Raw genomic sequence first — 25919 nt, 5'->3', positions numbered from 1 at the left:
AACAAAACCCTTGTCTTTTATGGTTAAAGGCATTTAACTATAACAGTACTTCCAAATGGAGTTACTTGTATATCACCACGAAACTTTTTTCGCCATGTTTGCATACCACCATTAATATTATTAATTTTATTTTTGAGATTATTGTAATTGTTCGACTTATATAGTTTATTTTATTTTTAAATTTTTTTTAATGAGAGAAATTTTATTTTATTTTATTTATTTGTTTGGCTGCTTTGGGTCTTCATTGCTGCATGCGGGCTTTTCTCTAGTTGTGGCGAGCGGGGGCTACCCTTCGTTGAGGTGCACAGCTGTGGCATGCGGGCTTAGTAGTTGTGGCTTATGGGCTCTAGAGCGCAGGCTCAGTAGTTGTGGTGCACGGGCTTAGCTGCTCTGCGGCATGTGGGATCTTCCAGGACCAGGGCTCGAACCCATGTCCCCTCCATTGGCAGGTGGATCCTTAACCAATGAACCACGAGGGAAGTCCCTATCAGTTTATTTTAAACAGAGACTGACCTAGGCACATATTTGTGTAGTTTATGAAATCCACTTGGTACATTAACTCTATTTTAATGTGCATTACCCAAATTCAAAAGTATTAAATTTTTGTAAAGTTTGTCCAGATTCTGGGAAGTTGGAAATACAAGTGGCATAACTCTTTGAATATTCCTGAAATTCCTAATAAAAACAGACTAACTACAGTAGCAAAACTAAACACAATATCTACAGCAATATCTTCTACGGGAACACTAAATAACAATATATCACCATTAATAGGTGGAGACAAACCACTAGACCACTGTGATATCAGCAACTGTGCAAAAAGAAACAGGAAAATCAACTGGGCTCCTGATGGCCCTTAGAACTAGAGAACTCTCCCCCTGCCCCAGAAAAAAACCAACAGGCAATCACTGGGGAAAAAGGCAGACTAATCTGAGAATAGCAGCAGAAATGCAGAAAGAAGTATGTAGGCACCAAATTACCAGAGCCTTCTAGGGAAAGAAGAAAAGGCTTGTCAATGTTAGAGCAGAGGGGACTTTTCAGACATATCCCATACTGAGAAGAAACCCCTGGGAGTAGAATCCAAATTAAACAGGACAGGCCCAACAGGAGAAAGCAAAGAGGCAATTTAGATAAAGTGAGGGATAGGAGGAAAGGAAGTACATCTCACAAAGTACAGTGGCATATAATTTACGAAAAGATAGCCTGGCCCACTCTTCCATGATAAAAATCAAAATCCATTTAACTTAAACAAACTTAGATCGAGCAATAGAAAAGAAATGGGGTAGAATCACATGTAAAGATACCATAAGAAAAAAAAAGAGAGAACAAAGTAACATTCCTACAACAATAACAGCATATTAGAAAGACATGACTTCAAAATAAATAAAAACTATAGCCTACTTATTCAAACTGAGCTAAAAGAAATAAAGAAAATGATATAAGCTATGAAAAATTTTAGAAAGACGTAAATGAGTCAATTGGAGAGAAGAAAGTTTATAAAAGATAAGTGAGAGAATTCAGGAAAGGGTTGGAAATAATAAGTCTTGAAAATCATTTCAGAAATTAAGAGTAAACTAGAACAAAACCGAGAACATATTAACACAAAAGCTAATGCATTAAAAGAAATTTAAAAAATAGAATGAGGGAAATTTTAAAATGAAATAAGTTAATAAATAATAAATTTTAAAAGAAAAAAGAGGTAAAAGGGATTCAAAGAAAGAGACAGGCAAAGAAGATAAAAAGTATGTTTAATAGAAGATACTCAAGGAAATAAACAACAGAAAAAATACTGAAAATTATAATTCAAGTACAGTTTCTTAAAATAAAATGACTAGAAAATACATATTAAAAGATTATACTGCTAAAGTAGGAAAATAGTCTCAGAGTGGACATAAAGCATTTTCTTATAAAAGTATTAAACAAAGTCAGTTCTGGGGAAAGAAAATCAAATTGTTATTAACTTTTGGACAGCAATTCTTTATGTCAGAAAATAATATAGTACATATCGAATATACTCAAGGAAAGAAAATATGAGTTAAGGATATTACATTCAGTTTTTAATATGAAGACTATAAAAAACATGTTAGAGTCATGCAAGAACTCAGGGAATATTGCCCCATGAACATTTCCTGAGGATTCTCCAATAGAATATACTTCAAACTGGAGAGACATTCACATAAAGGCTAGGGGTAAGTGTTGAATATATATTTACCTTTAGCACTAAGAATAAATAATTGTTATAAGAGAGTAGTAATGAATATGCATTTTTAAATAAAGATACAGCATAAGTATCAAAAACGGGGATGAGGTGGGGATTGAGGGGCTGACTCCTGGTTTTGCGGGCATGAAGACGTCAGTGAAAAAAAGATATATATAAAACTGAGCAAATGTGTTAAAAAAAATCACAATTTTCAGGGCCCTGGAAACTGACCAAAGACAAACATTTAATTGGGAAGCAATTCTTCCTGAAAAACCACTAGAGTTTCAAAAAGAACAGTAGGAGTCTTTAGCCTTCTTGCTTAGGGATTCTTCTATCCCCTTTCCCGACTAGGTCGGTGAGAAAGGTAGTTTCACCGTCTTAGAGCTGGCTACGAAACCCAGCAGCTTTTCTTCCAAAAGGGGAAGACTTAAATTAGGTCTGAGCATGAAAATCCTTCACTTTGTCAGCTAACAGGGACAAACTTGGTAGGAAACAGAGAAAAACTGACGCTTGGTTAGCGTGGGTTTGCAGTCTCATTTGGGATGAGGGGCAGACCAGATAGACAGTTAACATGGAGATTCTAGAAATCAGAGAGTCATATAATAGCTGACATAAATTCTCTACATATCTCAGGCTGACTGGGAAAATATACACATGAGTGGGGGGGACCTGAGAGAGCCCAGTGAAAAGTGAAAGCCAAGGGAGGTACTACTGTCGCAACTTTGAATGCACTCCCTAACCTCGCCTCCACAGACATCTATGTGTAGAGGGTGGAAGCCTATTGGGCTTGAGGTATTTGAGCACAATTTTTGCCAAATTCATTTGTGGACCAACAAAGGGGCTTTGCCAATGTAGGGGTAACTCCTTGGAAGTCAAACTAAAGACATAAGAATTATAGTAAAAGCTAAGCATTTCAATGGCCACACACTGCAGAGGAGACAGATTTTGCAATTTAAATATGGGTAAGTTACTAAAATTTTGAAAAACCCACAGAATCTAGAGTTGTTGCATTATGGTTTTTGTTTGTTTGTTTGTTTATGTTTAGCTTTCAATAAAAAATGAGGACATATGAAGGAAACAGGAAAGTGTGATCCATACTCAAGAAAAAAGCAGTTCATTGAAACTGACTCTGGGCATATCCTACATTGGATTTAACAGACTTCAAAGCAGCTATTAAAAGTATGTTCAAAGGATTAAGCAAAATATGATGGCAATGACTCAATACATAGGGAATTTTAGTGAGGATAAAATGAACCAGATGGTTATTCTAGAGTTGAAAAGTCAATAATAAAAATAAAAAATTCACTGGGAATTCTCAACAGCCAATTTGAGATGGCAGAAGAAAAAAATCAGTATATCTGAATGATGATTAATATAAATTATCTAATCTGAATAGCAGAGAGAAAGGATTGAAGGAAAACGAAGAGTTTCAGAGACATATAGGACAATATCAAGTGTCCTAACATATACGTAATTAGAGTCATAGAAGGAGAGATGAAACAGAGGGGGACAGAACAAATATTTGAAGAAACAAAGACCAAAAACTTCATATTTGATTTTTTTAAAATTTCCCCAAATGTACACATTCAAGAACTTTAAAACCTTAATAAGATAAATACAAAGAAACACCCAAGTAGGCATGTCATAATCAAACTGCTGAAAGCCAAAACAAAGAGAAAATTAGGAAAGCAGTGATTGAAATCAGTAAGGAAAAAGCCCCAAACTTATCACATGCAGGGACCAATAGTAGAATTAATGGCTCTCATCTCACTAGAAACAATGGAGATCAGAAGACATATTCAAAATACTGAAAGAAAAAACAGTCCACTAAGAATTCTACAGTCATTGAAAATATCATTCAAAAATAAAAATGAAAAAAAGAAAAACCAGAATTCATGGCAAGTAGATTCGTCTTATATGAAATTCTAAAGTAAGTCCTTCAGGCTGAAAGGAAATGACACCAAATAGTAACTTCATTCCATGGGATGGAAAGAAGAGCATATAGGAAATGGTAAATATATGGGTCAATATAAAATACATACATTTTTTTCTTTTTTCATCTCAATTTCTTTAAGAACATGAAATTCTTTAAACCATTAATTGTGGCACTGTTCTGTTGGGTACGTTATAGGAGATCATTCATGTGTCTGTTTTTTTGTTTTTTTTCTTTTTTGTGTGTGGTACACGGGCCTCTCACTGTTGTGGCCTCTCCCGTTGCGGAGCACAGGCTCCGGACGCACAGGCTCAGCGGCCATGGCTCACGGGCCCAGCCGCTCTGCGGCATGTGGGATCTTCCCGGACCGGGGCACGAACCCGTGTCCCCTGCATCAGCAGGCGGACTCTCAACCACTGCGCCACCAGGGGAGCCCCATGTGTCTGTTTTTGTCTACTTTTTCTTTGTTTTTTTTCACAACTTACTCCAGCACATCCCTTCCTTTTGTTATTATTGACAATAATAACACAATATATATTCTTTATATATGTAATACGTATAATAAACTGCATATATAGAAAAAATAGAAACATTGGAGTTAACCAACAAGGACATTAACTCTTCTTAACATATTCAAGGATAGAGAAAAAGATGAAGGAACTACATGAAAAGATGAACAATTTCATCAGAGAATTAAAAATCTAAAAAAACCAATAACTTAAAAAATGTAACATCAGAAATTAAGAATGAATTTGATGAGATTGAAAACTTACTGGATACCAAGAAAAATAAGATTCGTGAATTGGAAAATAGGTCAATAGAAAATTTCTAAACTGAACCACAGGAAGGAAAAAAAGTAGGAAATACAGAAAAAAAAGTATCAGACATCATAAAAAATATATATTTAGTTACAATTTTTAACACTACAAACCTAACATCACAAATTTAAATGCTAATTTTAAAAAAACATGCAAGTGTGAGAAATAACATGAGTGAATTTCGGTATAATCTCGGAATGGGGAAAACTTTTCTTAACTATGACTCAAAATTAGAACCAATAAGGAAAAAAAGTGATAGATTTTATGTCATAAAAGTAAGAATTATGCTGCATTGGAAACAGTAGTGTAAGAAAGTATGGACAGAGGACAAACTGAGAAAATATTTGCAATTTATACTATAAATGGTTAATAGATTTTATATGTGGGACATTTTCAGCCTAATAAGGATAATAACTATAATGAATTAAAACTCATTAATATGTTTAAATTCATATAAATTCTTGATACTTAACACAAATACTTATTTGTGACCTAAGAATGCTAGTGAACCAACTCATTTTTAAATCTGGTAAAAAAAGTTAAAGAACCAAGTGTCTATTCTGCTTTTCTTATACAAATTGTACATGTAGTGAATAATTGGTTCTTTGGAGGAATTTCTCTTTATAAGAACACTTCAGCTGATAAATGAAGGAATGATAGAATTAGAACATCACTCTTTGGCAGCCCATAATGAATGAATGGATCTAGGCAATACCTATCAGTGGCTGTTAACATCACACAATCAGACATTATGTAGCTCTGATGTAACTACACAATATCAGCTATGAAATGCTCTTGCCAGAAAATAAAAATAAATGTGATCAAATCTGTATACCTAACTAAAAGGTGAAAGAGGAACATGGAGATACCATGAGATGGGAAAAGCAAAACCCAGGCTGTGGGTAATTCTACAGGACAAATAATTAAATTTGCCCAACAAATGCATTGGAAAAGAAAAATAAGAAACGTAAGACAGCCTTCAGATTAAAAGGGAACAGACTGGTCAGAGGCAGGTGGTGGGGAGTAGGCAAAATGAGTGAAAAGTGGCCAAAAGGTACAAGCTTCCAGTTATAAAATAAATAAATTCTGGGGATGTAATGTACAGCATGGTAACTAAAGTTAAAAATGTGTTTAAAAGTTGCTAAGAGAGCACATACTAAGGGTTCTCATCATAAGAAAAAAATTTTAACTGTGTGAAGTGATGGATGTTAATGGAACTTACTGTGGTGATCATTTTACAATATATACATATATCAAATCATCATGTTGTATACCTAAAATGAATACCATGTTATATGTCTATTATATCTCAATAAAACTGGGAAAAAAGGTCAAAGAACACACTATGCCTTTAGACAGGGAAGTAGCATGTGGTTAGACTGAGATTATCAAGATTATATTATCCAGATTATTCCATTCTATTACCAGTACCATTACTCTGTTTGGTTTGTTTTTTTTTTTTTTTGCGGTACGTGGGCTTCTCACTGTTGTGGCCTCTCCCGTTACGGAGCACAGGCTCCGGATGCGCAGGCTCAGCCGCCACGGCTCACGGGCCCAGCCGCTCCGCGGCATGGGGTATCTTCCCGGACCGGGGCACGAACCCGTGTCCCCTGCATCGACAGGCAGACTCCCAACCACTGCACCACCAGGGAAGCCCTATTACTCTGTTATTATAGTCTATACTACTTCTATTACCACACCTCCTCCTCCTTCTACTACCTTTCCTCCTTCTTTTCCTACTACTGCTTCTAACAACGACATTAACCGCCCCCAAGGCTTTTGTTGTAATCTGGGAAATCAAAGCCACATTGTACTTTTTATAACTAATCCTAACAACTACACATTTCAGACACATTAAAGTCTTACAGTCTGAAGAACTGTGGGATCCAGTAGCGTCAAATGATGGAAACCTGGATGACAATAACCCAAGGCTTGACTCAGAGAACTGCGTTTCTTGGAATAACGCTAAAACTAACCTAAAAGGAAACCCTGTCAAGTGAAAATGAAAAAAGAAGCAAATGCCAAACAGTGTGTTACATTTCTACCCTCATCCACAGCCTCAGAGCACTAGCTCACACAAAGGAACAAGGTATAGTGAAGACAAGAGTCCCTTCTCAGCTAGGCACTCCAGGAACATGGGGACAGGATTTAGACACACTGTTTTGTGAGCAGGCAGGGAGGAGAATGACTCTGCAGACAACAGAAAGGAAACAGAAAGAGGTCCCAACCACCACTGGTCCCTCAGCATTTTCATATTTAGATTCTCATACACCACTTCAATTTGCATTTGTTCGTGTATTGCACATATTTGCACTCATGTGTGCTTTGCTTACCCAACCAGCCTGTAAACCTGAAGATCTCCCAGGGTTGTGAGAGGGAAATGGCAAGAGAGAGAGGAGAAGGAGTGAAGATCAAAAGAATAAGGGGGAAAAAGATGTCATGAGGGGGAATTTGACAGGGCTTTTGAGTGACAACTCCCCATCTAAGTATCTGCCCCTTAGCTTTATACCAGGCTTACATTTTCGATCACTCTGTGGTGAAATTTCCCTTTCTCTTTTTCTCTTTTCTCTTTTGCTCCCTTTGTACCCAAATACACAGTACCAGAACCATTTCTCTAACATCGAGGCCATTGTTTTTTCCTTCTGGTCCGGCAGATCAAGAGCAAAGTTACAGTCAGAAGACTGGGAAATTGACAACCACAAAGCATGTATACTTGGCTTCTGCCTTCCCAGTGATTTGCAGTTTTTAGTAGCTACAAGCTTGGCCCTTTAAGAAATACACTTTCCCTCAAAGGCAACACCCCTCTCCTTTCTGAATGACACTGTACCTCTTCTCCACTGCTGTCTTTATGTTGAGCCATTCCCACCTCCTATTTCCTATACGGCACATTAATCCACGTTGTCAATTCTCCATGGAATAAACACTAGGTCCTCACACATGCAGTCGCATAGTTTACAGTTTTAGGAAGAAGACCCAAAATCTTTGTCTAAAGCCAAGGTCAGTGTGTACTTTGCTAACGTGTGGCACATGTTTTGTTGGGCTCCATATCAGGCAGACACAAAAAGAGAGGGAGGAAGATTCATTTTTAATGAGACCTGAGATAGAGAGTCCACTCATTATTATTTTTACTATTCATAATGAAAAGTACCATTTTCCAGACTCTTACTCTTGGGCAGGAACTGTGCTAAGTGCTTTACACAGATTATCTCATCTAATCATCAAAATAATGGTACCTGTGAAGGAGTTCCTATAATTATCCATATTTGTTATATCAGGAAACAAAAACTTAGGGACTTAGAATAACCCGGTGAGGATGAAATATATAGTGAATGACAGAGCCAACATTCAAATCCAGGCCACCTGACGCCAAAATATATGTAGGTAAACACTGTTCTATACAGGTCTTCTCAGTTCTCTTCACTCAACCCCACCATCCCAACCTATCCCCAAATGAAGTATTTTTTCCTGGAAAACAGCAATGGGAATGGGGCATTGTTAAGGTAGAGGTAGAAGACGTCCTGCTCTATAGCTGGGCTGCCCAACACCATGCGTGGTCTTATCTCTTGAGAAGTGGAGAGGAAGTAATAAATCCATACCTGTTGTTTGTCCTGGGCAGCTCTATGCCTTCTTTAGCATAGCGTTCATGAGTTAGTTTTTGCTGTGCTTTTTTCATATACCACCAGGTCACTTTGCCCCTGAGTTAAAAACATTCCATTTCCAGTGCACTTTCCATTTGGCTTTCGCTTTCATCTTTTCCATTAGTATAAACGGAGATCATTTATTTTAGGACCAACTAATTTAGGGTAGGCATGACTGTCATCATTTTCCAGATGGGCTCAGAGAATGTACATGCCAGGTGAAATTCTTTTCTAGCCAGAAAGGTACTAGAACTTTAACCTAGGATCCCTGCCTCCAAACACAGCCTTCTAAAGCAAGAATGAGTGAATGCTACACGTTCAGCAGCCTCCTTGGTACCTTTCCCTGCCTTATACTAAATATATCCAAAGCCACTTTGATAAGTGCCCCCCACCCAAACTGCTCTGATTCCTTTGCCTCCCATCTCAGTGAATGACACCACCATTCAGGTGTGCTTGCCAGACACATGTATGAAAAAACTCTCTCCCTCACTCATACTGCCATTGTTCTAGATCCGCTCTATTACCAAGTCCTACCTGTTTAACGCTCAAAGCTCAAATTCGTCATCTTCTTTCTACATCTACCCAAACTATCACTCTGTCTCCTCTGGGCTACTGGTCCCTTAACTTGTCTCCACCTTCTCCTTCTCATCCCCCTTCACTTCAGTCTCATACTGAAGCCAGCACCAGCTTTTTATAACACAAATTCAATCAGGCTCTAAATGTCATGCCATCCTTTGGTTGAAAATACTTTGATGTCTTCCCAAGGCACTCAGATAAAAATCCAAGCCTCAAAGATGGCTGACAAAGTTCAGCATGATCTGGTCCTTACCGTATCTCCCACCTCATCCCTTAATTCTGTACCAAAGTCCCACTGGCATTTTCCTATGTCCTCAAACACGACACAGCCCTTCTTATCAGCTGTTCCCTGTCTCTGGATCACTCACAAACCTTCCACCTCCCAAATGGTCTTAATATCTACTAATCTTCAGACCTCAGCTCAGGTGTTGCTTTCTCAGAGTCAATTTTCCTGACTTCTATTATATGCTCTCACAAAACCGCTGTAGTCTTTACCACTTATCACTGGTGCAATTTTACATGTATTCTGGCACATGGCTGGCTCAGAACACATACTTGTTGAACAAATGAGAGGTGAATGAGTGTATGTGCTTCTTCCCCCTCCCAGTCATGCTTACCATTTGTCTGAATCTGTAGGTTGTAGATTTTCGTCTGAATGCCCTCTGGGTACAGAGTGAAGCTACACTCATACTTCCACTTCCCAGTGAGCAAGGAGGACATGTTCCTTAATTGCAGAGTCCACTTTGACACATTCCTGGGAGCTTCTCTGAAAGCCACCAGCGACTCACAGGGGCTCCCACTGGCACAGTAAAAGCCATGTTGGGGATGATAAAGGGGAATCAGGTCCAACTTATCAGTGACCTTGGACCACTGCATCTGCACCAAGAAGCCTTTCTTCTGTGTTTGGCAGGTCAGGTTGACATCAGAACCAGGTAATGCATAAATGTCTTCTTCTGCATTGAATGTTTCTTCCAATACTCCTGAAACGGAAGGACATGAGCCATCAGTTTGTATGATTCACACAGAGTGACTCAATGAGAAACCTTGGTTACTCTGGTGAAGTGAGGGAGCAGCTGGAACTTTCCTCCCTGGCTGACTTAGGGGTTGGAGAGAGCTTGTTCCTGATCTAGATAAAGAAACATAAGACTCAATACAAATAAGGAGGCATTTGCTTAAACACAATAGAGGAAATTATTGACTTTTGAATGTCTATCGCTTTGTCTATTGGTCTGTCCAAAAAATAATGTAAGTTCTCTGACTACCTGTGAATAAAATTAAGCCTATTTAAAGATTGGAGCCCACTAGCAAGTTTATTATGATAACTACTCTTACAATGAATATAATTGGCTTTTTTATGTTTATGAATCAAAAGCACATAACATATAATAACACACAAATATTATTTTCTGAAACTGAAAAATAACTAATATGCGTATGTTTTTAAAAATACATGTTTACAAGAGGATTTTACATAGGTCATCTTGTTTAATCCTCTGCACACACCAAAGGGTGATTTTTTTGTTTGTTTTTTAAATTAATTAATTGATTGATTGATTTTTGGCTGTGTTGGGTCTTTGTTGCTGCATGCGGGCTTTCTCTAGTTGCCATGAGCATGGGCTACTCTTCGTTGAGGTGTGCGGGATTCTCATTGTGGTGGCTTCTCTTGTTGTGGAGTATGGGCTCTATAGGCACGTGGGCTTCAGCAGTTGTGGCACACGGGCTCAGTAGTTGTGGCTCACAGGCTCTAGAGCGCAGGTTCAGTAGTTGTGGCGCATGGCTTAGCTGCTCTGCAATATGTGGGATCTTCCCAGAAAAGGGATCGAACCTGTGTCCCCTGCGTTGGCAGGCGGATTCTTAACCACTGTGCCACCAGGGAAGTCCAAAGGGTGATGTTTGTTAACACTGTTTATCAAAGAGGAAACTGAGGCACTCAGATTAAGTGATTTGCTTAAAGTCACACCTCAGTAAAAGAACATTAATTTGGTTGTCTAGAGTCTGTGCTCCTTCTATAATCTTCATGACCTCCAAACTGCCTTCCAAATTGGTTGAGAAGAGTAAGAAATTTGACATTCAATATCAGAGGATCAAAAGGGCCATCATTTCCAGGTAGTTAGGGTGCCTGAGGAAAGGATGGGGAAAAAACAGCGGTAGAGGTTTCCACTAAAGATAACCCACTGGTCAGCATCATCTATAATCAACACTGAAAGACATAAAAGAAGATTCCCTCCCATCAGCTCTCTGACCAAATGGTACAGGACACTTACAATATGTTAAGCACTGAGCCTTTGACATGCCTTCAGTAGTGTAGGTCTCAGTTTTAGAATTAACATGGAATACTGTTACAGGAATGATATATTATTGTGACAAGTACCACTGAAGCTCACAAAGGAAAAAGATAGAAAGATGACAAGCAACTGAGAAAAAACCAGGCTCCAAAGGTACTGGACAAATGGGAGTTACTACACTTTTATGAATGCAAAAGTTTGGGTAGGCAGAGGTTAGTACAGTTTAATGTAGCTCCCTGTGAGCTCACCTTTGCCTGGTAATATATCTCTGATCCTATCTACAGCATTATATTCCAAAGTCTCCCTTGATTTAGAAATTCTCCTTTAAAATCTTCATAACTATATCTGAAAAGCAGAGTTAATTCTTAAGACACTCAGGCTCACTCTAATACCCCCGTGCTACGGAATGCAGAACAAATCTCTCCTCCTGCTACTTTTAAATATGCCCTTTAGGCACTAGTCTCCGCTGTCATAAGGACCCTACTTTGTCTCCCAGGTCCATACCTACACATGCCTCATTAAAATTCAACATATGGGGCTTCCCTGGGGCGGGCAGTGGTTGAGACTCCGCCTGCCGATGCAGGGGACACGGGTTCATGCCCCGGTCCGGGAAGATCCCGCATGCCGTGGAGCGGCTGGGCCTGTGAGCCATGGCCGCTGAGCCTGCGCATCCGGAGCCTGTGCTCCGCAACGGGAGAGGCCACAACAGTGAGAGGCCCGCGTACCGCAAAAAAAAAAAAAAAAAAAAAAAAAAAAAAAAAAAAATTCAACGTATGTTTAACTCCCAAAGATCTTAGTATCTGGAGGAGAAACTCTTGCTATATCCAAAAGAGAAAGTATTTGAGAAAGAGAAAAAGTTGAGCCAGGAGCTCTGAGTCTTGATGGCTTGTGATTTTTCTAGTATTCCGGAGTTATTCTGACTACCATTTGGAGAGCATTTCATTTGCAAGAAGCACAATTTCCCAGTTTCCCCAAGAGACCCTCTTAGAAAGAAAATGGCTGAAAATGTCTCAGAGCATTGGCACAAACCACCCATTCCCTTCTTGTTTTTAGTGCTCATTTGTAATCCTTTCTAGACTCTTAACATTTCTCTGAGAGCTGCCACTTAAATACATAACTGAAAACCTTAACAGTCTGCCTTTGGTGATCAATTTCGGCAGTAGTCACAAGGCATTTTAAATACACAGAGGCCCCATTCCCCCCAAAGCAGCCGATCTGACAAGAAAGGACAACCAGAAGCCTTACCCCTGGCAAAATGTATCTGGATGATGGAATAGACAACACAGTATGTCCATTTTTTCCCCATAGTCTCCTGAAGGCCTCACACCAGCATTTCCATAATGATCACAGAAGTCAATAGATGCCTTTAACTAAGCAAACTCCAGCCACCCTGTTCGTGCTGAAAAAACGCCACATCTACCACACGCCTGTGTCTGTTTATCACTTGGAAGACCCCAGGAAATGAAACGTAGACACGAAAGTAATGTGGTTCAGAGCTAAGTATAACCTTCAACAGAACAATGTGGAAATTGTTCTCTGAAATCTTGTGTATCACCTTCGTTAAAAGCATTTTTAGTATCCAAAGATTCTCTCCTTCAGGATCTCTGTGTCAGTCAAGCTGCTTCTAAAATCCAAACAAAGGAAATCATGCAGAGCAGTTCATAATCTACTTTTTATACATTTCTTTTCAAGAGCACAAAGTCATTTAACAAATGTGAGCTCAGTGTCTTTCATAACAGTTTTTCTGTTCAATTTTAAAATATGTTTTCTTTCCAGAATTGCTTCAGGGTCAAAGAACAAAGAATTAACACATTTAATTTTAATAAAATCTGAGAAGTAACAGAGGGTAGCTCCAGCGATGAGATGAAATTTTAACATCTCCCTTCTTTCAGGGAAACCCACATTCTCTGGAGGTGAGGAAGCGAGGGCTCCTTTTCCACCCTGTGTCCGGGATAGGCTGGTAGTCAAGTAGGGAATTCTCCCACCCTGCTGGCGGGAGGTCTGTTTTGATGATGACAGAAAATCATGTCTTTGCCTCAGCAAAAATCATGTAGAATAAGACAGAAACAATCAGAATCCAAAGGCAGAGAGAATCTCCCACCTCAGCTGGTTACTAGGCCCTGTTACATCCACCCACTTACTTCCATTTACCGAGGACTGGATTTCAGGGAAGTGACTCCTTGGTAAAAATCCCTGGTTATTCGCAGAAGGACATGATGACTGTTCCCTGTCAGATACGACTGTATTGGTTTTCTACCTTGGGGTAAAATAGGCCGTCTTTACCGGCCAACACTAAGAAAAGAAACATTAGGCTGGAACTACAGCATAAGTTTAATGAACAAAGAATAAAAATGAATTAATATATACCATCTTATGAACAATTGATGAAATATTCTGTGACCCTAATCTCATTGCTACCAGCAAGGCTAAAGACAAATGAGAAGACTGAGTTGTATTCCTGAGATGGTTACTCTTTTGAGGTCAGGGAGAGATAATTCCAACCAGGTCATCATCATGTATCATGTCATCATGTATCATGACATCATGTGTGTACTGATCTGTCCTATGCAAGGACTTGGGGGGGAATATGGATGATGCTAAAATATAAAGCATCACTCTTGCCATTCAGGGGATTAGAATTACCTGGGAGAAGACATTTGCATATGGTGAAATAGGGCTACTGTCTTCCTGGACGTCCAGGCTACCCTCTACACCACCACTACAAATATTTGCCATGACAATTGTCATTCTCATTACTACTCAGCTAATGATGTTTTCTGCAAAGGTCAGAAAATGGAGTTACTGATTTCCTACTCCAGGGCTCCCAAACTTTTATTCCTATCCCCCACTACCACCTCCCCAGTAGGTCTCAGGTCCCTGGAGGTGTTGGGTCAGTTGGGGCTGACAGGGATATTTTCAGGGAGGGCTGGGGAGTTCAAAGTCTTTGACTGAAAGGCAGGAAGAAACATCACTGCTCTCGATGCCTTCATCTCTGCCCCTTTCCTCCTAGAAATTCTAGTAAATCACGGTGATGGAGTATAGAGGCAAAGACAGGCCAGAAGATACAGTAAGAAGACCCTGATCTGTAGGTTGGTGCCCCTATTAAACTGGGAGACATTACAAGCCTGGGGGGATTTCAGTTACTTTACTCCACTTGTCATATTAAGAGGAATCTACCTAAGTAGAAACCAATAAGAATCTAAATTTATTGAATTCTCTAAGAAAATATCCTCTCCCTTGAATCATCTAGAGGTCTCTTATCTCTTATTGCCTGAAGGTGAAGCAACTCTTCAAATAAATCCCTCAGATTCAGAAAAAGGGAAATCCTCACTTGTTTTCCAGAGCTACAGAGTAACTTTTAATGGAATCCATGCCTGGGGTTGGGATGCCCAGGGCCCCATTGAGTGGCTACTGGGCAAAGTTGCCCGTCCTGGGTGTTGTTTTTATACTTCTGTGGCCTGGAGTCATCAGATTGGACTGATTTTCCTTTGAGATTCACCCAGGCTCTAACAGAAGAAAAGTTTCAGATGCCCACAGAATATTAATTGTGCTCACCTGGCATCCTGCAGCTAAGAGCCCAGCGCCAGCCCCTCCATGGCTGTTTGCATGCAGCAGGTGGCAGCAACACCCCACAGACCGGTACTGCTAGCCCAGTGATGGGAATTGCCCTCACTGCTTTTCAATCCTGGGAATATTTTCTAAAGGCCCTTTCAGCATGAGGATAGGCATTCTCTATACTTAAAAATAACTCTTCTATGGAAGTCATGTCAATCTCTTCTATTATCCTCACTGCTCACCAAATCCCAACTGCATAGTGTTTCCTCTGCCTTAGAGTCTACTGCATATAAAGAGAAAACAGAAGCAGCCAGTTTCACACACAGAAAGAAATCTTGAACTTCAGAGGCAAATTCAATTATTGACAAAGTGAAGCAGGGGCACACATTATTTCTGCTATAGGCAAGACATAACTGTGTGTTTTGGACAAACTTTTTAATGCTCCATCTAAACACTTACCCTCAATGAGAGTAAGGACATTTTCAGAAATAGGAAGTTGGGCAAAAGGTAATCTTATTTTTGTGGTTTTCAGAGAGGTTAACTCAAATATTATTGATTTGTCTTGGATTTTACTGTTTAACTGCTTATATTAAAAAATAAGAACGTGGAGTGTTATACTGTTGTACATGTTTCTTTCCCAAAATGTTTAGAAAACATGCTGCTTGATGTTTCAGTTAATCAAAAAATATGTATTTAGTGCCAACTCTTAAGGGATTACTGAAGAGGCATAGTTCTAAGTGATTTTAAATACAAATGAGGAAATAAGCCCTTAAGGCACTTATCATTTTGCTGGGGAGAAAATATCCATGTGCACCAAAGAGTCAGGTAACATAAAGCACAGAAGTAAATGAGTAGGTAGCACAGGTCTTTAGAAAAGGGGATGATCTCCTAGGGATCAGGTGGGCTAGGAACATCTCAAGCGTGGAATTTTAACTTGGCTTTATATTGTAGAAGTGAGTCTGGTGGAAACCATGAGGTAAGTCATTCCAGGCAGAGCCAACCCTTGGGAGTACTGAAGTTCAAGGCCAATTCAGTGAGTCAGCTGTTATCATGAAGCAGAGGCTTTATTGGGGGGCTTGGGGCAAAGTCATGCTAGGGATAAGCTTAGATTCTGGAGGGCTTCGAATTCTAGGCTATAGATTTTTTTTCTACATGTCAGAGAGAGTTATAGGATTTTCAACAAAAGAGTAACATATTTAAAAGTAACATTTTAGTAGGATGAATTAGGTGAATTAGTAGGTGGACATGTGAAGATTGAATAAAAGAAAGGAGAAAAAGGGCTTCCCTGGTGGCGCAGTGGTTGAGAGTCCACCTGCCGATGCAGGGGACACGGGTTCGTGCCCCCGTCTGGGAAGATCCCACATGCTGCGGAGCGGCTGGGCCCGTGCGTGAGCCATGGCCGCTGAGCCTGCGCGTCTGGAGCCTGTGCTCCGCAACAAGAGAGGCCACAACAGTGAGAGGCCCGCGTACTGCAAAAAAAGGGAGAAAAAAAGAGTCAGGAGGCCTGTTAGGAATTCTGTATTTGTTTAGGCACTTGAGGATGGGAGCTTTCCTACTGGCAATTGCCATGGTAAAGTATGATGGGGGCATGGACATTACAAAGAAAGAGGAGGTAAGGTTTGGTGTCCAGTTGGACATGGAATCAAAATCTCCTCTGAATTTTCATGCATCAGAATTAGGAGGAAAGAAAAACCATCATAGAGCTGGATTCCTGATGGAAGAATGGATTCCTGCTCTCTTCCCTACCCCAGGAGCAATCGTCAGGGATCACTGGACTTTGAACCAGAAGTGAGGGATGACCTATTAGGTACAGGTAGAGGTCCTGCCTTCATGAGAATGAAGGTCCTCCTTTTGGTTTTCACTCAAATTTTATGAATTTTAAGAATTATCATCTAATGGAAGAGAAAGAACTTCATGAGACTTTCCGCACAACAATTTGTTTTATCACCGTCATTTCCACCATGCTCAATCCATCCAGTAAGGACTGATTTTAATGTAATACATTTTTGTAATGACAGCATCAGTATCTGCTCGTTACAAGAAAATACTTTAAAAGGATAACAAAGAAAATAAAAATCAGTTGGAATCGTAACCACCTAAAGACAACCAAAGTACTTATATTTTGTCTTATATCTTTCTAGACATTTACATAAATGTTATATGAAGAAACTGGATTTTTACTATTTTTACTGCATGTACTCTAACCTGTGCTTTTTTTCACTTCATAATATATGGTAGACCCATATACAAGTTATAAAACAAAGATAAACTTCTTCCTTTAAAATAGTTGCATAATATATTATTCTACAGATGTCCAGAAAAATATTTTTTAAGTAAGAGAAATTTTAGAATACTTTTTACTTTGAGAAATAGAATTACAAAATCCAATTGAATAATTATAGTAAGTAATCTTTGAATTTTTCTTTTCAGTGGCAAGTTGAAATAAGGAGAGGGAGGGAGAGAGAGAGAGAGAAAGAGAAAGAGAGAGAGAGAGATCGATTCTGGTTTTGCCAAAGCCCTAGGAAGCTAATGACTCAATAATAACTCAATAATGGTGACTTTTGCAGAAAAACACTTGAAAAACCATTAACATCTCTAGGGTTAAGTTAGCATAGTGAGCATTAGAAGAAATATTTTAAATTCTACATTCTACCTGGTTTCAAAGCAATGAAATTTATTTCAAATGTGCCTTCACATTCAATGGAGAAATTTAAAAACACCTTGAAAAACCGAGAAGTGTTCAACTGATTTTAGAGCTTAAAAAAAAGATAGTGTGGAGCAAAAATCACACACCCTGGTTTTTCTGTAGACTGCTACAAACATATTCTTAACCACATTATATTTTTACAACTATAGATTCATGTAGAGATACTGTGTTGCTACACTTGGTGAAAACAATAGGCTAGGGAAAGTCAGCCAAGGACTGGATCTGACCTTTGTCAGTAATCTCCCTCTTCCTCTTCCCCAATAATTTGTCTTTAAATGGAGTTCTAAATTTGAGAGTAAGTGAGGAAGGGAAAGAGCGAGAGAGACCATGCTGGTGTTTTTCCTCCCTCCCTCCTTCCCTCCCTTCCTTTCTCTCTTTCTTGTAGTGATGTTGCTTAATGCAACCTTAATTAAGTAACGCTAACGGGAAATAGGAGATTATGATTAACAGCATTTCCAGGGTAACCGAGAGCTAAACCAAATTATTTTCTTGGAGTAGAAACAATTGTAATGGGGAGAGGAAATGGTGGGATAGAAAGATAGTCCTCATTGCTGAACATTTTTTTTTTTTTTGCGGTACGCGGGCCTCTCACTGTTGTGGCCTCTCCCGTTGCGGAGCACTGGCTCCGGACGCGCAGGCTCAGCGGCCATGGCTCACGGGCCTAGCCGCTCCACGGCACGTGGGATCCTCCTGGACCGGGGCACGAACCCGTGTCCCCTGTATCGGCAGGCAGACTCTCAACCACTGCGCCACCAGGGAAGCCCCTGAACATCTTTTTCAAAGGTATTCCTTCTCATTTCTGGCTCAATAAAAACTTTGTAATGTACATTATTTCATTTTATTTGGTGATTGAGATTCTTACAGAGACCAGGGACATTGTTCTGAACCTCAGACCCCAGCGTGGAACATAGAATATAGAGGATAGTTGTAAATAAAAATCTACTCCCTCTTCTAGAGAAGACGTCTAACTTTCGAAAGATTTGCCTCTTTTGTGGAAGAGTCAAAAACAGAGGCATGAACACACACGAAGCTTGTATATTTTCTGCCAAGATCTATAAAATGTTGGAGCTAGAAGTAACTGTAGGATCATCCAGTATAGACAGAACCCTTCATCTTACAGATGAAAAAACTGAGGTTCGAGAGGTAAAATTGCCTTGACCAAGGTCAAACGTTTTGTTATAAAGAATCCTGTACTACTTGTTATACTGAGTCTTATTTCAACATGATTAAACTTCAACATCTTGACAAGGAAGCAACAATCTAGAAAACATAGTTTTTTTTTTTAATTCCCATGACATTTTTCTCTACTAACCTGCACCTGTATGTCACAGAGGAAACAATAGTGAGTGATTTATATGTATATATTTGTATACGTATGTGTGTGTGCGTGTGTGTGTGTGTGTGTGTATGTATATATATATATATATATATATATATATATATATATATATATATATATATATATAGTCACACACATATATATATAAACACATACATATATATTTGTTTTAAAAGTGTCTGTTTGTGTATTTGTTTGCTTGCTTGCTTTTCAAGTTAATTTCCTGGAGGAATTCTGACTACTTCTTTGGGTGAGACCAGGCATGCTATTTTTTAATGGAAGTTATTGAATTAACCTCACTCTGGTGTTATATAATTCAGCATCAGTTTTAACCTATTTTCACTGTTCTTTAGCCATTTATTATTTATTTTCCCCTCTGGTTTTTCTCAGGGAACAACTACAGGTCTCCTATTTACATCTCCAAGCAATTCTCTTTCTCTTTTCAGTTTCTCCTTTATCCCAATACACTCAACCAGTGCTGAATGGGGAAGCTGCTCTAATGACCCAGCACCTGGCTAGGAAGACACATCTCTAGGAGAACGCTGATGCAAACAAATGTATGTGGAAAACACTGTGTGTGGAGAGCCCTCTGAAGGAAGCTGAAGATCCTCAAACCTGTTTTTCCCCTAAAACAAAATCATGTTTTGTCACTTTTGAGAGTGTTAGAAAAGCTTTCTTTCCCCTAAAACAGAATCATGCTTCATTGCTTTTGAGAAATTTAGAGTCTACTTGAAATTAGGAGTATTTGTATCAATTTCACACTCTAACCACAGTCACAGAACAAAGAAACCTCAGAAGAACCAACTGCCTTATTTTACATATGAGGAATCTGGTGGCCAGGAAAGGGAAATGATGAACTTGAAGTCACAGAGTTATTTATACCATAAATATTGAACTCCAGGGTTTGGCTTTACCTTGGGCTACCTTTTTTTCCCCCACAGAAACAAAGATTAATCATATCACAGATGTTGCTATGTACGTGGCCATGAGTAAAAGACAACAAAACCAGGCTGAAATGTGGATGCTGGGTTGTCAACCAGATTCACTTCCCAGCAAAGCAATTCATCCCCACCCATGCCAACCTCACAGCACACGTAACTCAGACGCATGCCTCTATGACAGAAAACTGCTCAGAGACCCCTGAGAGTTACTTGTGAGAGGTGCAAACCTCAAATGCCAGTTCTGTAAATGTCCAAGCTCCTTTATTCATATGCGTCTAAGTCATACACATGCTTGAGAGGAACCCAGCACCTCACCGCAGCTCGCCTACACCCCCCACCCCGCTCAACACTCCCTCTCTCACCACAGTCCTGCCCCCTCTTCCCTTTCTGTCTCTCAGGCTCTTCATGGTCATTAAACTCCAGGATGTTTGCATTTACCGTTTTCTCTGCTTGGAACGCTCTTCCACAGGCTTGTTACATGACTGGATTCTTTCATTCTGGGGTTGTTCAAATGCCCCTTCCTCTGTGAGGCCTTTCCCGACCCCTGTGACTAAATCTTCCCCCGCCAAGTGCCTTCCTCCCACCATGGGTCTCTGTCACATCAATAGCTGCGTTTCCTTCGTCATGCTTATCACTGTAGGTTAAGTTTCTTATTTTCTCGTAGGTATACTGTCACTTTCCGTTAGAATGCAAGCTCTGCGAGGACAGGGACTCTGTACCTTGGCAAATGTCCTCTCTATCCGCCTTTGCCCTCCAGCTGCTGTGGCGGCAACCGACAGCTCACATCTACAGCCTGAAGGCACCTCTCCCCAGCTGCCCTGAACACCTCTTACTTTCTGAGTTGGGCATCTCCAGGGCCGGGACACAGTATGTCATCCACTCTGACACAGGCACAACGTTGGCAGTACAAGGGAGTTAATGCCCCACGGGGTGACACTTGACCAATGGGGAGCAGGGGCTGGCGCATAAATCCCTCTTCTTCTGGCGTTCAGGGGGACGATTCTCAGGTGTTCTACCCAACTCCTCAGAGGGCACCCAGAGGGCCCCTGCCACATTTGTCCGCAGTGTTAGCTGCTTGATAAGGCACCCTTGGATTGGCTTTCCCTCCTTCTTTACTTTATTCTTTTCAGTCCCCGATTCCTGCTCCAGAGAATAATATCCTCAAGTAACTGTAAGAAGGCCCTGATCTCAGCTGTGCTTTTGGAGGAACGCGTACAAAGGCTGTCTCCTTGCTCACTGTTCTATCTCCAGCCCCCATGGATACTATATGAATGTTTTTGGGTGAAACTCTCTTGACTAAGAAATACCACTTCCCATATTCATCTCACAACATACACAGAATTGAAAAAGACTAGTCAAGTCATCCTAAAAATAAGATATCCTTCACCCTGATGGACTTCTCAACAAATACTGGGCTCCAACTCTATGTATGTCAGGCACTAGGGTTGATCTACAGAGCAAAGATAGAGAACCTTTTCTCTCCCCTGATGTCTTTTCAGATTATCACGGAGAGGCGTGACCACTGTAAGAATCAGCAGTTCAAGCACCCCCACTGGATATACCACAAATCACAACCTTTAGGTCCCCTATGAAGTATATTAGACTAAGGAAATTAGCAGTTCGTAAAAGAGCAGACAATATATACCTTGACAAAGTGAATACAAATTTAAAGACATTTCATGGCTGACTTGCCAAATGCTCAAATCAACCGTAGAAAATACATAAATCCGAGTTACATGAGCCATGGAATTCAATAGCAGTACTTAAGATAGAAATAAGTGTGAGCAACTTACATCTACCAATGACAAAATGATTTTCTCTGATAGAGTTAAGTGGTATAATGCTGTAACTATGGGGAAATGAACATGGTAAAATCTAGGTCTCTTACATACAGGCACATAATACTTTTCAGATATAAGAAAAGCCACCATGTGACTTTTGCTGTCACTGGTGGCTTAGCATTTACTGAAGTAATTGCTCCCTGGGAGCTGAATTACTCCAGAGTTGGTTAGCCAACATTTTCCCAGCAGAAAACAGAAAGCACCCTCAAAAGTGATAACTGAGTAGAGCTTAATATACAGTTTATTTATAAAGGTGTGGTAGGGTATAGGGGAAACAACAAGGGATGGCACAGTTCTCAGAACTAGCAACACCAAGAAGCCATTTCCTTTCTTAGGACTGAGGGGAAATGGAAGAGGATCACCAGAGAGAATGGCTGTAGGGGGAGGCTGTCCTGACAGGAATTGTGTCCTTCAGTGCGGAAGTGCAGCCAAGCCATGGCAACCTCTCAGGTAAGGGGCCTGGGGATGTAAATAACTTGACCCCACTCTTTTTCCTCCCTCTATTTTTTCAAGTAGTTTTGACAAATATATAATTTTTATTTTGTCAAATAGAAGGAGCATGAGATCAAGGTATTTATGTGCGCCAACTGGCTGATCCAGAGGTCAAGGGAGCTCATTTATACAGTCCACACAGCTTAGCTTACCAGGACGATGAACATGATGGATGCAGAGGGACAAACTGACAACATCCAGCACAGCAGCTGTATGGTCCTCAGTTACTGTAATAGGAAAGGCTGCAGGCTTCCTTTGCTGGTCCACCTGGACCAGGACAGGACTTGCTGTTGAGTGCCCAGCCTACTGGCAAGGAGGCACCTCAGAAACTACCAGTTAGAGAATGTTCAGCAGCATGATGGATGAAAGCCAGGTGAGGAGCTTCTCCTCCTTTGAGAAGGGTTTAAGAAGATGCCAGATGGAAACAACCTAAGTGTCCATCATTGGATGAATGGATAAAGAAGATGTGGCACATATATACAATGGAATATTACTCAGCCATAAAAAGAAACGAAATTGAGCTATTTGTAATGAGGTGGATAGACCTAGAGTCTGTCATACAGAGTGAAGTAAGTCAGAAAGAGAAAGACAAATACCACATGCTAACACATATATATGGAATTTAAGAAAAAAAAATGTCATGAAGAGCCTAGGGGTAAGACAGGAATAAAGACCTACTAGAGAATGGACTTGAGGATATGGGGAGGGGGAAAGGTAAGCTGTGACAAAGTGAGAGAGTGGCATGGACATATATACACTACCAAATGTAAAATAGATAGCTAGTGGGAAGCAGCCGCATAGCACAGGGAGATCAGCTCGGTGCTTTGTGACCACCTAGAGGGGTGGGATAGGGAGGGTGGGAGGGAGGGAGATGCAAGAGGGAAGAGATATGGGAACTTATGCATATGTATAACTGATTCACTTTGTTATAAAGCAGAAACTAACACACCATTGTAAAGCAATTATACTCCAATAAAGATGTAAAAAAAAAAAAAAGAGGATGCCACTTTAGTCTTGTGCAATGAGGTATGTTCTGTCATGGGAAGGAGCTCCCCCTGTTGGCAATGCCTGCAAGAGGATCCCAGACTTCATGGAAGAAAACAGTTGAAATCAGGAGAGTGTGTGGTTATGTTCTGTGTATAGCGTGACTAAGGCATTCTTTTGAGATTTTAACCATGGTAGAATAGCATTTAGTTCTTGCTTTTAAAGACTGGTGAAGGATCAGTACCCTTCTGTTCCACCATTTCTGTCACCTCCTTGTATGTCTAGAGCATTCCCTGGGGAGAACGAGTGTTACCATTTAAAAGACTTCTTTTTTCCATTAGGTCTCAACATTCTAGGTAGGACCAAGTTCCCCTGACAAGTTAAGAGTGAGCACAGACATCAACCTGAAACCCTTATTTAGGAAAACCCTTGGATTTTTCAAAAGAATTCTTTACCTTTATAATATGGGGCATGAAATCTCAGGGGCCAGGAAAATACTCCCATGACCTATTAGGAGTGGAAATGAATACCTGAGAAATAAGCAAACCAGAAATTGACTGGTTTTAAAGTGGGTAGCAGGACCCAGCCACAAACTGTGAACTAAGACTCCTTTTCCATGAATATCTATCGAGACATTCTGTACCACCATCTGAAGGTAAATGGTGAGTGTCCATGCAGTCCTGGAACCTGACGTGTTGTCATGGTTTGCACTAAATCCATTGGATAGAGATACTGGAGACTATGGGTTTTTAAAAAATATAGTTTTTTATGTAGAGATTAAATGCTATAACATGTTGTATTGGTTTTCTGGGGTTGCTGTAACAAATTACCAGAAACCTGGTAGCTTAAAACAATAGAAACTTATTCTATTGGGTTGGCCAAAAAGTTTGTTTGGGTTTTTCTGTATCATCTCACGGAAAGACCTGAACGGACTTTTTGGCCAACCCAATGTAACAATTCTGGAAACAAGAAGTCCAAAATCAAGGTGTCAGCAGGGCCTCTCTCCCTCCGAAGGCTCTAGGGAACAATCTGTTCCTTGGCTCTTGAGCTCCTGGGGTGTGTCAGCATCACTCCAACGTGTCCTCTCCTCGTCTGTTTCTAATAAGGACATTAGTCATTGAATTTAGGGCCCACTCTGTTAATCCAGGATGATCTCATCTCAAGATCTTTAACTTATTTACATCTGCAAAGACTCTTTTTCAAATTAGGTCACATTTACAGATACTGGGGATTAAGACTTGCACGTATTTTTCAGGATTGGGGGGCATCATTCATACCACTAAATACATCATAAATCAAAATCTTCTCTATATTCTCTAATCTTTAAAGATAATTTCTCTTGCTCATAATACTGCTAATCATCCATTTGGCCTTCAGTTTGATTTCTGAAAAATATTATTTCTATTTAAAAACTTTTTTTCATGCTTTTCATCTTTGTGTATCCAGCATCTTACCTCATGTTTCTAATCACAAGGATTATCACACCTAAACCTGTACATAGACATAAGGAGAAATACCTTTACCAATTTGGAGTAATTGCGTGTAGAATGTGGGCTCTACAGTTAGATCTGCTTCAGTTCTTGGCTCTGCCATTTCCCCGTTGTGACCTTAAACAAGATGTTTAACCTCTCTGAGCTGCTGTGTCTGTAAAACAGGGTGGGTGCAAAGTGACGACATGTAAAGCACCTAGCACCAAAGTAAACCCCCTGCAAAATTAGTTATTATCAACACAAAATGCACAGTACTTTTTAAATTTTGTTTTTCTAATGACAACAATAACCTTTTGTCAAAATGTTAGTTTGCACTTATTCTTTCCTTGATGAAAACAATTTTAACTTATTTTTCTCTATTTGTATCAACTGCAGATTCTAAAGACCTGGAGAAAAGTGATTGGTGCTTAGTTTAGTGTCATCCATCATTACTAAAGCTCCCAGCTATGTTTTGAGTCCCTAACAGACAGTGATGTATGGAGCAAAAGGTGGTCAAAGGGAATGGTTTTCAGACAAGGGTTTGAGCTCCAAGCATGGGCAGTTTAGCAAATCATGAGACAGACCCTGGGGAAATGATAAAAGCATGAGAGAGCCCTGAAATGCCATCTTTCTAAGCAATGTTACGTATGGGGTATGGTTAGGAACTGAGGGTTTGGATTGAAACAAACTTTAGTTTGACGTCTGGGATTCACTAGCTATTCGTTAAATGCCCTTGGCCAAGTCACTTAAGTTCTTTGAGCCTTGGGTTTCTTACATATAAAATGAGGCTAATGACAATACCCATCCTCCAGGGTTGCTGTGAGAATTCAGTGAGATCGCATATGTGAAAGCACTTGGTACAGAGCCTGGCCCATAGGTTAGCTACACGGTAATACTAATAAAAATAAGACACAAAGGATGGGAGTTAAGAGAAGGAAGATGGTTTCTAGACATAGCTCTTCTCCAACTCAGTGAGGTTGGACAGACGGGTCATTTAACTTTTCCAGGCTGGCGTTTCCTCATTAGTAAACTGCTAAAAATGAAAGCTGCCTTCTAGGAAGTTTATTGAGTCAAGACAAGTTTAATGGTCATCACTAAATGACTTTTAGAGATCCAACACAGTAGTCTGCATGGCCTGCCA

At 40.0% G+C, this 25919-nt stretch overlaps 1 protein-coding gene across 1 annotated transcript in view; it reads right to left on the bottom strand.

The window, feature by feature from the left end:
- The window catches only part of CD96 (CD96 molecule), a gene marked incomplete at both ends in the record, with an annotated part of 88540 nt that extends 75784 nt beyond the window's left edge, over window positions 1–12756 (bottom strand). The window contains 2 exon segments of the mRNA XM_081235407.1: window positions 9783–10145; window positions 12696–12756. Coding sequence (XP_081091533.1) covers window positions 9783–10145; window positions 12696–12756 — 424 coding nt within the window.
- Window positions 12757–25919: the final 13163 nt, after the last annotated feature.

The sequence above is a fragment of the Mesoplodon bidens genome, assembly GCF_964165515.1.
Source record: "Mesoplodon bidens genome assembly, chromosome: 5".
Lineage (NCBI taxonomy): Eukaryota > Metazoa > Chordata > Mammalia > Artiodactyla > Ziphiidae > Mesoplodon > Mesoplodon bidens.
Note: the sequence above shows the minus strand (reverse complement) of the source record. Positions and strands in the feature narration are given on the sequence as shown.